The sequence below is a fragment of the Polypterus senegalus genome, chromosome 14, assembly GCF_016835505.1.
Source record: "Polypterus senegalus isolate Bchr_013 chromosome 14, ASM1683550v1, whole genome shotgun sequence".
Classification (NCBI taxonomy): domain Eukaryota; kingdom Metazoa; phylum Chordata; class Cladistia; order Polypteriformes; family Polypteridae; genus Polypterus; species Polypterus senegalus.
Window position 1 is genome coordinate 56211696 of NC_053167.1, and position 14000 is coordinate 56225695.

At 36.9% G+C, this 14000-nt stretch overlaps 1 protein-coding gene across 3 annotated transcripts in view; it reads left to right on the top strand.

The window, feature by feature from the left end:
• Positions 1–12932, top strand: part of gss (glutathione synthetase) — a 52967-nt gene extending 40035 nt beyond the window's left edge. The window contains exons 12-14 of one of the 3 annotated variants that reach the window (XM_039734964.1): positions 7993–8182; positions 10200–10339; positions 11935–12932. In XM_039734964.1, the coding sequence (XP_039590898.1) occupies positions 7993–8182; positions 10200–10323 (314 nt within the window). In that variant the 3' untranslated portion in view covers positions 10324–10339; positions 11935–12932. Of the gene's footprint in view, positions 1–7992; positions 8183–10199; positions 11235–11934 lie in introns of those variants that run through there. The other 2 variants (XM_039734963.1, XM_039734962.1) reach the window with 2 other exon arrangements.
• The last annotated feature ends 1068 nt before the right edge of the window (positions 12933–14000 follow it).

Here is a 14000-nt window from a genome sequence, read left to right on the forward strand (position 1 = left end):
GAGGTCTTCCTGGTTTTCTATGTACTGCGTGATTACGTGGGAGGCGTGATGATGTCACACGAAACTCCGCCCCCCACGGCGTTGAAGCTCATCTCCATTACAGTAAATGGAGAAAAACTGCTTCCAGTTATGACCATTACGCGTAGAATTTCGATATAAAACCTGCCCAACTTTTGTAAGGAAGCTGTAAGGAATGAACCTGCCAAATTTCAGCCTTCCACCCACACGGGAAGTTGGAGAATTAGTGATGAGTCAGTGAGTGAGTCAGTGAGTGGTGAGGGCTTTGCCTTTTATTAGTATATATATACTAATAAAAGGCAAAGCCCTCACTCACTCACTGACTCACTCACTGACTCATCACTAATTCTCCAACTTCCCGTAGGTAGAAGGCTGAAATTTGGCAGGCTCATTCCTTACAGCTTCCTTACAAAAGTTGGGCAGGTTTCATTTCGAAATTCTACGCGTAAGAATTTCTGAGCTCGAAAGCCGTGGGGGGCGGAGTTTCGTGTGACATCATCACGCCTCCCACATAATCACGCAGTACGTAGAAAACCAGGAAGAGCTCCAAAAACCGCTGAAGAAAACATACATTATATAATTAAGAAGGCAGCGAAACAATTAGAAGCGGCGAGTGACATATAAAACCATATTCAGCGGCTCACGTGAACTGATGCGGTGTGCAGACAAAAAGCAACAGTTCCAAAGAGTGCTGAACAAAAACCGAATTACACTGCTACGCTCAAATAGACAAACCACACGCCGTGGCAATAGTAGAGCTTAGCCTCTAGTGCGCGTCGAGGTTCGATTCGAGAGGGATGCACTGAGTATGTACGCGCTTCCGATTCATTTTAGCCTCGCATCCCTTGGTTTGAGACGTATGAAAAAATATGTGGTTAACGCAGAAAGACAGATCACCAATTGAAGCTTTATGAATAATGGATACTTTATTCGCGATCAATGATTGTTTTGGTAAAGCCATACTCAGTGTATTCATTAGATGAACGGTAAAAAAGTAAGAGCGAGGGGAGGGTAACTTATTGAGGCACGAGGCAAAACCACAATAGCACGCGGGCTCGATGTACTGTAGTCGCGTCAACTCGATCTGAATTGTGCAATCACATTTGAAAAATATATCTTTTCAAGTTCTATTTAGTCCATATGTGTCAAACTCAAGGCCTGCAGGCCACATCCGGCCTGGCGTGTAATTATATCCGCCCGTGAGATCATTTTATATATTATTGTTATTAATGGCCGGGGATATGAAGGCTGGTAACACAATAAACTACAGATCCCATAATGCAGCGCTTCAGCTGCCTTGCCAACACTTACAGCGTTAATCAAGTCTAGCTTATGATGCTGCAAGTTATTGCGAAGCTAGCCCACACGATGCCAAGAGAAAAGGTGATTCTGAACATAGAGCCTTTAAAACCGATGGGAGGCTGAGTATATGTTTACTGACATTGCCGGTAAACCCGTGTGTCTCATTTGTGGAGCTAATGTGGCTGTAATTACAGAATTTAATCTAAGATGGCACTATGAGACAAAACATCAAGATAACCTGAAAGACCTGAATGCAATGCACAAGATACAGAAAGCAGAAGAGTTAAAGAAGAATCTGACACTTCAGCAGACGTTTTTACCCATGCAAAATCACAAAGTGATTTCAAGTGAAGCTACTTTTATGGGAGACACAAATGCACCAGTGCAACTTGCCCCACTTTCCCTGTTGCCAAGTAATGTTGAACCAAGTCGGCACAACGGTGTTCCCAAATCGCACTTTGCTGATAAACTGAGGCACTGCGCACTGAGTTCGCACGGCGCTTTGGTGACTTTGAAGAACAAAAAAAGAATTTTGAGTTGTTTCACAACCCATTTGCCGTCGATGTGGAAACTGCACCTGTGCAGATTCAGATGGAGGTGATTGAGCTGCAGTGTAATGGCACACTGAAGGCAAAGTACGATACTGCACGGCCGCACAGTTTATTCACTCCATTCCCGCAGAAATGCTCCAGCTCCGTCTACATGCGGCTCGAACCTTGTGCATGTTTGGTAGCACATATCTGTGTGAGAAGCTCTTCTCAGTGATGAAGACTAACAAAACAGCACACAGGAGTCGCCTCACTGATGAGCACCTGCAGTCCATCCTGAGAATCTCCACAACACAGAACCTCACACCAAACATAAACAAACTTGTTGCCAAAAAAAGATGCCAGGCGTCCAGCTCTGATAAAATGACATATGAGCAAAGACAACTGAATGATTTGATTTGTTATTGCTGAAACAAACAAATTTTATTTATATTTCCAGGTTTTGTTATGCACCATGTTCATATTTGAATTTGTATAATTTTGACAGGATATATTTTTATGGAGAGCAAAATCTTTTGGGATATTTAAAATTTAAGTTTATTTTTATATAAAATTACATAAGAGTAAAGAAATTTGAATGTTTGTTCTTTTAACGTTTACTTTATTTCTAACTTGTATAATTTAGACAGGATATATTTTTATGGAGAGCAAAATATTATAAGTTATTTAAGGTTTGAGTTGATTTATTCCGGAATAATATTCTGTCAACTAAATAAAAATTCCTTCTATTTAAAATTTAAATAGAACTTGAACAGATACGATAGTTCATAATATCCAGGCAGACTTGCACGTAAGAGCGGGAGTCATCCGTTTTAACAAACAGCGTATTGCACTGATACTGAAATAGCCTGCCCATTTAATTATTTAGGAATGGATAAATAAATTAAGATTTTGTACAAATAATGTTTTTATTTTTCTTCCTTCATGGATTCTGGCACCCCCAGCAACAGTTGCATGCACCCCAAAGACTGTGTATGTATATATGTATATATGTATATATATATAATGTGTGTGTGCGTGTATGTATATATATATATATATATATATATATATATATATATATATATATATATATATATATATATATATATATATATATATATATGTATATATATATGTGTATATATGTATATATATGTGTATATGTATATATATATACTAATAAAAGGCAAAGCCCTCACTCACTCACTCACTGACTCACTCACTGACTCATCACTAATTCTCCAACTTCCCGTGTAGGTAGAAGGCTGAAATTTGGCAGGCTCATTCCTTACAGCTTACTTACAAAAGTTAAGCAGGTTTCATTGAATTCATTCAATTCTACGCGTAACGGTCATAACGGTCGACAACGTCCGCCATGTTGAACTTTCTTATTTATGGCCCCATCTTCACGAAATTTGGTAGGCGGCTTCCCTGCACTAACTGAAAACCAATGTACGTACTTATTTCGGTGGTATGATGCCACTGTCAGCCGCCATATTGAACTTTTTAACGGTCTTTGTTACTTATGGGCCCATCTTCAAGAAATTTGGTACGCGGGTTTCCCAACGCTAACTGAATCCTACTTACGCACATATATACGTCCTTAGCCTGCAGCTCGGTCACCGTGAGAAGCGGCGTTGGGTCCCCCATCCCAAAGCCTCCCACGTTGTTGGCTGCCTGCCTATATAAGGCCGTCCGTTGCTCCAGTCTCTACATTCCTTTCCTTGCTACGCCACAGGATTCACGTCTCCCTGCTGATAACTACAGCCTTTTTATTTAATCCACGGCTTCTCCGCTGTTTTATTGTTCATTTATTACGATTATAGTTATTGTGTAGGTAGACTTACTTTACATTGTTCAGGTACCCATTTCCTTTATCATTCCAACCGTACCCCCATTAACATGTCTATCGAGGTCATCACCATCGATCAAAGAACTGTCACTTACCGAGTGGTTTCCATGCCCGGAGATGGCACCTACCTTTTCCATTCTCTTTGTTACATATTGCACGGCCATATCAGGCTCACTCTTGATATCCGTAGGAACATTGTGTCTTATGTATTGAATGACTGGGACAGGTTTAAGGTGTGGACTGATGACGGTACAGAAGATAATTATACTACACAAGAGCACTATTAGAGTGAAATGCTTAAGCCCTTCACCTATAGTTCTGCATGTGAGTTGATGGCTGCCGCTGAATTGTTCAGTTGTCGCTTTTAAGTGTACCGAAATGGCCAAATAGTTTACACCTTTCGACAACCGCCAATGCCTCTTAAACATCTTTGATTCACAGGTGACGATTTCAGTAGTGGACACTTTGATGTTTATGAATGTTTAAACTCTCAAAAGCTGGATGTGAAGTTATCGATGAAACCGGTTGTATACTTACAACGCTTGACAGATGCCGAATGTCTCTTCAACACAAGTCCTACAAATACTGTCGTAATTGAAACAAACCATGAAACTCAAACTGATTATGACAGCAGCAATCCAAGCTGTGAGATTTGAACAAGATTACTGTTCACATGGCCAGCTGAACGTTGCATGCTCAAGAGTAAGCTCAGCGCACACAGCTTGGTCATATTACATCACTCATCAGCAAAAACACTATTTCATATTTAGCTGAAAAGCTAACATTTGGCAGGGTGGCTCATCTAGAGCAGTAGACATCCACTTAGAAAAGATAATTTTATATTCAACATTTAGGGGGTAAGAAGAATAACTAAATTGAAATTTGGTAACGTAACAGAAAAAATGAAATTAGCCAATGTTTTTTTTTTCATTTTCATATTTGTTGGCAATAGTGCTTTACAAATGGACTATTCTTAGGCTCTGCAACCTTTTTTTTTGCTGAGCACCATGATGGAAGGGAAGGAACCACATAAAAAAGTGGTGTTGCCCCTTTTTGCAAATGAAGGCCGCTATCAAAAGCGAATGGGAAGGATGAAAGTTCCACGAAGCTCAAAGTAGACATGCTTAGCTAGTTGCCTCCTTTAAGGAGTCTTAATTGCACTTATATACAGTACACATACCTTGGACAACATGCAGTATTATGAAGAACTGTGGTGTCCCCTGAGATGTCCATCACTATGTGTGGCTATGCTCTGGTTCGCAAAGCTGAAACACTGAATGGTTGGTACAGTGTACTAGAGCACTTAGAGCCCTGGGTACAACACAAGCCAAAAGCAACAGCATGCCTCAGTAAAGGAGTCACCAGTGGATACAACATATACAGGAGGTGGATGTTGCAGTGCTTTTTAATGGGCTGCCACTTCTTTCCATGTCTGCCCGACCCCAGGTGAATGTTAGTGTAAAGTGGTGCAACAAACACCTCCCCACAATCCCCTCTTTGGCTAGGACATTGTAAATAGTTCACAATATTACTTGCTTTTGTTATACAATACTTAAAATGCAATTAGTTCATTGTACGTTCCACGTAAATGTTCATGCTGTTAAAGTCAATGTTTTATGTAATAAGGTAAAGTAAAACATGATTCAGTTTACATTGCTGTTAATCTAAACCCTCCAAAACCCTTTGATGGTGCACAGGAATGGACTGGGTTTCAAAACCGGCCTGGGCATCCTTCAACGAGTGAGGTGATGAGGTCGACCCACTCGGCCCATTATTCAATGTAATTTTCTTAAAATTTGTGATGAGTACGCGGCTCGCTACTTGCTATGAGCCTATGATATGAACTCTGTTTAAACTATTGCCAAACTTAATCTGTACACTGTTGTTTAGACACAGTAAAATTTGACCACATGCTTAGAAATAAAATTTAATGAAAAATAAAAATTTAGTAACGCAGCTTACACGTTATTAGAATACATGTCAAATGTCAATGTCATGTCCAAGTGCCAGTACCCCAGTAGGTATTAGTACCTTTGAACAGATCCACAAGGTTTCTGCACTTTGAAGCACTTTCTGCCAGTTTCTTTTTCTTTCGATCACGTTTTTTCTGAGCCCTGCCTTTTTTCCTCATCTGTTTTGCTTCATCCATATTTGGCAACAGACGCTGAAATGAACAACAATGATACAAGGACGAGGTCATGAGTGGGTGTTAATAGAACTTTACTTAATTCAATGCCAAATAATTACCCATATAGGTGATTAGGCGGACTGAAGCAAAGTAAGTGATTACAGGTATGAAACAATTATTTTCAACTCGATAATCAAACTGCTCATTTACAATGTAATGAATTATAACCGAGGTTATAATGAAAACCTCACATGATTGAAATGTTCCATTAACTTAACGATAAACTAAAAAATGTTCCATCCTAATATGAAAAATTCCTATCCTGTGCTTTATAACTTTATTTCATCATACTAATAATCGTAGCTGAAAAACACTAATTAACTCTCATGCCAGTGACCAATGAACAGTAAAATGCATAATACATAATCTAAACTAATTATTAGTACTGAAGAATTTAAATACTAGATATAATATCAAATAAATTGTAATAATGTATATGCTAACCAAAATGTAGCGGTATCAAAACAGAAATCGGGAAAAGGACAGTTTTGGCTGAATTTTTTGCTGCAACGTGGTGTACTGACTAAAACTAAAACAACTTGATGATGCAATACGGTATATTCTATAGGACTATATAAATTGCAGTACTGTACAGATAATGTTTGGTAGTCTAGTTTAGAAAATTAATTTTAATGTCAAAAAGTAACCAGTACATACAATTTATTTCATGAAGTGGCTGGCCCATGACCAGACCAGAGTCTGCAGCCCACCAGGCATTGCCCAAATGCACTAATGATCAGTCCGCCCCGATGGTACAAGATTACATAACAAAGCATTACATTCAATTCTGATTCAAGCTGCCTTTATTACAGTATGTATTATGGGGTGAAATTATATTTATACCCAAAACTTCAGTTGTTCCAAATAATTTCCTGTTTGAATTCCAAATAATATAGTTTCCAATAAAATCGTATTTTTCCAATGACCATCAACAAAAGCCAGTGTCAGTCACTAGGAAAAGCAAGAATTGATTTGTGGCATGAATGTTTTACTCCTCAACAATTGTATATGGAATGGTCAAGAATAAGGAGCGCCAATGATCTATTAATGTTAACCCCTGATAAAAAATAAATAAATAAATATCATATACAGAAAACTACTTGGGTATTTACATAGTACGTCTGATACGTACAATTAGCCTACAGCACTATAGCTGAGGTCCATTATCTTAGTTAATTTCCAAGGTGAAACCAGTTAATACATCTAGTAGGTGCAAAAAATAAAGCGCATAGCCATGTAATCTCTAATGTCAAGACTGATAGTAGAATTGGTTTAAAAGGATGCCACCTTATGTCAGTATGTGAAATTTCTACTCTTGATAGATCTGCCAAAGTCTCCTGTGCTGTTATTATGAAGTGGAAGTGTCTACGGGCAACAACAGTTCACTCACAAAGTAGTAGAACACAGGAACTCCTAGAGCAGGGGCAACAAGTGCTGAAATGCATAGTGCCTAAAATGACCTTCGCTCCAATAAAGGGTACTGTTAATGCTTCAGCATACAAATACATTTTAGAAAAGTGTATGCTTCCAACTTTGTGGCAGCAGGTTGGGGAAGGCCCTTTTCTGTTCTAGCATGATTGTGTCTCTGTGCACAAAGCCAAGTTCATTAAGACATGGATTTATGAGTTTGGTATGGAGGAGGTGGAGCAGCCTGCACAGAGCTCTGACTTCAACCCGACTGAATACCTTTGGAAGGAATTGTATTATTTTGAATTCAAACAGGTAATTACTAGTAATAACTGGAGCAGATGTGAGACAGATCTTCTTGTCCAACAACAGTACCTGACCTCACAATTGTTCTTTTTATATTTTTAACATTTTGGAGTTAAAGTATAAATGCAAATTATAACACCAAGATTGCACTTTGACTCATTAGGATGTGCTAGTAAAGAAAAGGATGGTATTGGTTATTAGTTTTCTAAAATTAATCTGTTCTGAAGCAAAGTTGCAAATGTAAATAGCTTCTCACTGTTTATAAATTTTGTGCTTACTTATTCAAACCTGGTTCTGTTAACTTCAGATTTATTTTGTTTTTGTACACAGGAATGTAGCAGTATATATCTCACCATTACCATAATAAATGTGTTTGTTTCTGTTTGCAGGCAACAACATTTATGGTGAAAAAATTTGCCATGTGCTGAATGAAGTCAAAGACAGTCCAGAGAGAAGTGCCTACATCCTCATGGATAAAATCACACCACTGCCTGTCAGTAACTGCATTGTAAGGAGGGGAAGTCCTTTGAAACCACAGACCTGCCTTAGTGAACTAGGAATGTTTGGAGTTTATGTGAGGTATGGTGCAAGTCGAAGTTTTAGTCATGCCCCTTATATATATACTGTCCTTATTATTTTATCTCTACATGTCACTTTAAGGATATAGCATTTTCAAAAATGTAGTTTTTATGTGGTACTTTCAACAGGTCTTTAGATTTATACTAAGATTTATTGAGTCTCTGCCTATGTTATATGACACTTGTTGGCTTAGAAGATGAATTAGATCCTCTAATGTGAAAATACACCAGTTTCAGGAAAAGTATGTTTTTTAAATTCCATGCAGCACTTTTATAAACCCTTACCAAGGATTGGAATTGTCAGGAATGCCGCAATAAGGTATTATTCTGATACTTCGATCACCATCTGATAATATTGCCATTTTTATGTTTTGCAATATACCAAGTAAGTTTTTTTTTCTCTTTTTTGTTTGACTAATGTCATATTTTAATCTTATCTCTACAGCTACAGTTTCAACCTGTTATACTTAAGCAGAGAAACCCTTGATTCATTACATCCCACTCAGTTATTTAAACAGTGGAAAGTTATTTGAAATATCGCTACATTCCCTATAGTAGAACAGGGATATTCAGAGACAGTATGTATCATGCATATTGACACATAATCTGAACTTTATGCTGGGCCAGTATTTCTGGTGATAGCAGGGCTGTCAACAAATATTGAGATTAGAACAGTTCATATTTAAAATATTGTTTGAATATTTGCAAATGTGCATTGTTGTGAGGTATATAAACAAGCAACACATGTTGAACACTATTTAATGCTGAAATCGTGATAAAAGTTCCATGTTAACTTGTAAATGGGGGGAAAAGTCCTAGGGTGGTCTGCATCCACTTTTCTTAGGTAGATATGAGCTTTGTCTAGTCAGGACTTGAAGCAAACAAAGCACCTGTATGAGCTTGTGTAGGAAGAGTGATTTTAACTATGTTTTGGAGCCTAATGTGTGCAGAGCTTGTCTGTATTTCATTTTTGATGAAGAGATTGCTTTTAGTTTTAATCAGAACTAACGCCTATCGATTGCACTGCCTCGTGCACCATTATTTTTCAGTAGTTTATTACAATTATGTCCTTAGTTGCAACATTTGTCTGGGTAGACCTTGGGTGATCTTTTTTGGGATCTCTTACCATGACAAAATTTTGAAGCTCATCTCTTCACTGTAGCTTATGAAGAGAACTATTCATGGTATACATTGTCTAGGCAAGAATGTGTCTGTGAAAGTGTATTGTTGTTGAACGTTATAAAATCAATTATAGCACAGTACTTTATGCTGCAGTTTTTGGCATCCGTGTTGACTTAGCTCTGAAAAAACACCCTGTTTAAAGATTAGAGTCTTGTAATTTGCATATTATAGTACACAGGAGCAGGCCATTTACAAACTCAGAATTGTAGAATACAGTACTTCTTAAGGTTCAGGTTTAAAATTATGTGATCACTTATTAAATATTACAGTCTAAATGTGCGATTGTCCTGTGAACCAGCTTCTTGGACTACAACTCTACTGCTCATTCCATTTGGATATTCACCCACACTTTTTCCAAGTGCTCACCACCCTTATTCCCAAATACCAGGGGAACTCAAAATTGTAATGCCATATACATTCTTGCAATAAATAAATAAATGGTTCCATGTGATTATATAAAATTGAGCATCCTGTTATGGGAATTTCACTAAAAACAACACATGCTCACATGTGCTTATAGGTCCCTTTTTACAAAATTTGCTGTGTCGCCAAAAAATAGCTAAGTTTTATAAAGACTGTTCAAGTTTGCTATAACTATATTTGGCTAAACAAAATTACACTTTGGGCAAAAATTGTGATAGTCATTAATTCAAATGTGAAAAATGAACACAAAGGATATAATGGTGTAAGGGAATATGGAAAATATCAAAGAACAAGTTATACTAGTCATTAATATATTACAAAATTTTTTATGATGAGCCGTGACCACCTTTATATAGTACACACTTGACTTTATGAATTAACTGTGTTTTTTTTTTGTTTTTTTTTGTCGCAAGGCAAGGCACAGAGATGGTGCTGAATGAGTGTGCTGGACACCTTCTCCGGACCAAGAGCAGTGAATTTGCTGATGGAGGTGTGGCTGCTGGAGTGGCTGCTTTGGATAACCCCTACTTGATTTAAAAAAAAAAAAATCTTTGTAAGATCCTTTTAAGATACCTACATCATGTATTTGTTTTATAACGAATCATAGACCAAAGACTTTCATGCAGTTACTTTCAGTGATGACTCTAAATTACTCCCACACAGATACTGGTATGACATGCTGGGTACATACTTTCTAAGGATGGTTTAATGATTACTATAGTTAGTGAGTGTATGTTGCTGCAAAGATATGCTTTGTTTTTTCAGTTGGATTAGATTGGGAAAAAAATCAATGAATTTTCTTTATTTATGAATAGTTGATCAGGACCCATTCTGATTTTACAGCAGCCATGTTCAAACTAATGGAAAAATGGGGAAAAATAGAATTTCTTCTCATTAGTAGTAAAACATGTTGAATGGGTGCTAGCTGTCCATATTGGACCAAATATAACACTTCTTACTTTAAATAATGATGAATTCATTTTTTAATAGGCTTGTTTTAATATAAAGTTGTTTTTTTATTATAATACTAATATATAGGCTCTTGGAAACCTACTCTGTGCTACATTTTGCTACTGGGAGAATTTTCAAGCTGATTGACCAATTTCTACATTTAATATTGGGACACTTGCTGCATTTAGCCACCAAATTCAAGAAAGTCTTTGAATTAGACTTTAACAACTTGGACTTCAGGGAAAAAAATCATCACAGATGGATACTGCTAGTAATATACTTCTGTTAATTCCTTATTCACATGCCTACACATCACTTTCCACACCAATGATTCTACATTCTGTGTTCTCCTGATATGCTTTAAACCTTGATAGCACCCAAAAATACAAGAAAAATGAGATGGTTGTAAACATTAATACTGTAATAAGTCTTTATTTTTAATGACAGATAAGGTTTGTAGCAGTTTCTAAAAATATAAATTTTAAGTTGAGCTAATAGATTTTTGTGTATGCTTTTTTTGCATAAACTTTATCCTTAAGAGTGCACCACAGAAAGAAGTTTAATAGTATGAATTATACAGCTCATGATGTTTGGAATTCTGTGTATTGTCCATTGCCCTCTAAGCCTTGATTCTAAAAATTGTTTTTAAAAATATTCACACATTACAACTGTCAGGTGTAAGAGGAGACAGGCTTCCTTCAAAAAAGTAAAACTAAACACTTGGCATAGATAGATGTGTCAAATGGGAAGCCCAGTATGTTATACAATAATTATTAGTGTAGTATAAAAAACATAAACGTAAAGTATAATATTGAATACAGCATAAAATATATACAGAAAATAAATTGAACTTTATTTCTCCGCAGGGGGAAATCTGGCTTCTTACAGAAGCTTGTTAAATAAATAGGTAGATATATAGGTAGAACACACACCAGAATGACTAAAAAGCAAGAAAATCAAAAAGAAAGTAAACTTCTGACGTGGCTGTCACAGTCTCAGTTTGGCATTACACAAATGTATTGCTCTTGGTATAAAGGATCACCAGTAGCACCATTTTCTTGACACCCTTCTGCTGAATAATTTGTTGGCTGAAAATCCTCAGTATTAGTGTGTCAGAGTAAGGATGTGCAGCATTGTTCATAATGACACTTGGTTTTCTTTTCATTGTCTCCTTTTTTTTTTTTTTACTACCACCAGGGGTCCAGAATGTGTCCTGTAACTGAGCCTGTCCCTTTTAATTGGCTTGTTGATTCAGTTGCCCTTTCTTGAAATGATGATGTTACCAGCATAATACACCACAGTGTAGAAAATCGTGCTGCTTATCACAGAGTTGTAGAAGATGTGAAGGATTTCACTACTTGCATTAAATAACTAAAGAGCCTGCACTGCTCTTTCTGTGTTTTGAGACCAGTCCAACCTGTCATCAATGTGGATCCCCAAGTACTTGTAGAAGTACACCACCTCTACATCCATTCCCTGAATAGTGACCAAAAATAGGGGTTGTTTGGTGCTGTGAAAATCAAAAAACAGTTCGCTGGTTTTGCTGATGTTAAGATGCCGACAGTTTTCATGGCACCAAGGAGCAAAGTTCTCTACCTGAATCCTATACTCTCATTCCCTTTATCAATCCCATAAGTGCAGAATCATCTGAGAATTTCTGCAAGAGTCATGACCTGGTGTTATATTTATAGTCTGAGGTGGACATAGTGAAGAGAAAAGAACACAGGACTGTTACTTGTGGTGCTCCACTGTTGCTCACATCCATATTCAAGACACAGTCCTTCATTCTTACAAACTGCGGCCTGCCCAACAGATCGGCTCATCCACCTGCGCACACACACACACACACACACACAGGGTGGTTTTAAATGTAATTGAAACATATGTACCTAAAATCCACATAGTATTTGATGTCTTTTTTTAATCAAATACAGACCACTTTCATATGTGTTACTGAGTTCTGATTAATTTGTAATCATGCATATCCCATCTGAGTTTAAATAGTCAGATCAAATTTTTGCTAAAGAATGTAGCTTGATTATGTCATTATTGTGTATTTTGTCATTTTGTGTATTATGCAACAAGGAGAAGGAGGCTTAGTAAAAGACATTTGCACAGATGTTTGAACATTGTTCATGTAATTCAAACATTCTCCAGTAATTAGGAGACATTAAAGCAACCACCAATGCAGTCCACCACTCTTGGTTCCTGTTGTGTATCCGATTTTACATTAAATGGAGATGAAGAAAATCGCAGTAGAAAATGCTAAGGAATATAAATGCAATAGCTCTCTTCTGCATGTACAGTATTCACCATTCATCCATCCATTCGTTCATCTTCTTAGACTGCTCATCCAGGGCAGGGCTGGGGACAAGTTCTGCTTCTAAACTGTAGAAAATTGAAGAACATTAGCAGAAAAAAAGATGAATCATGATTACACATTACCCATGTAACACAACATGCATGGTACGTACATTCCTCATAAGTGTGTATGTAAACACTCAGGCCTCATTTAGTAAAGATTGTGTAATTTAAACACGACAGATATCAGACTGAACTTCTATTTCTGGCTACATTTCTTGAATTTGCATTTTGAGATAGATAGACTTTATTAACTATTAACAAAATAACAGCAACCCTTCATAAACAAATACATATAAGAACTTTTTGTATGGATACTGGTGAGCTGCTGCTGCTGCTGTCAATAACAGGCATGTAGGTAGCAGAAAAAATGAATAGTAATACAAGTAATTATCCTGTGTAGTAGTGAGCAAAGGATTCAAACACTGTGAACATAAAGCATTCATTTCTGAGGACCTGCTCAGAGGATGCGTCAAATGAACGCTGGGAACGCATGGCAGCTATGATGTGTGTGCGTGTGCATATGCGTTCTGAGCGTGAAATATAAACCGGCCCTTACAATGGTCAGTTCTGGTTGAGGAAAAAAAAAAGATTAAAAACACTCAGAAGTTTTTGGAAAACACAGAAATAAAACAAGTGATTGTTAAATTTGTCTTCAAGGTAGCATTTCGTTTTGAATGGATTCAGCTTAACAAAAATTGAAGCCTTTTGAGTTAACTGTTTAATAGTAGCTTGGTGTTCAGAATTAACACCCACTAAAAAAAACTTTTGTCTAAATTTAAACAGAAGTAATTATCATGCACACATTGTTTTACTTGAACAAAGCGATTAGTAATGTATTTGAATAAATACTATTACTCCATACTTTTGCACATATTAAAAATGATTTGATAAATATAAAG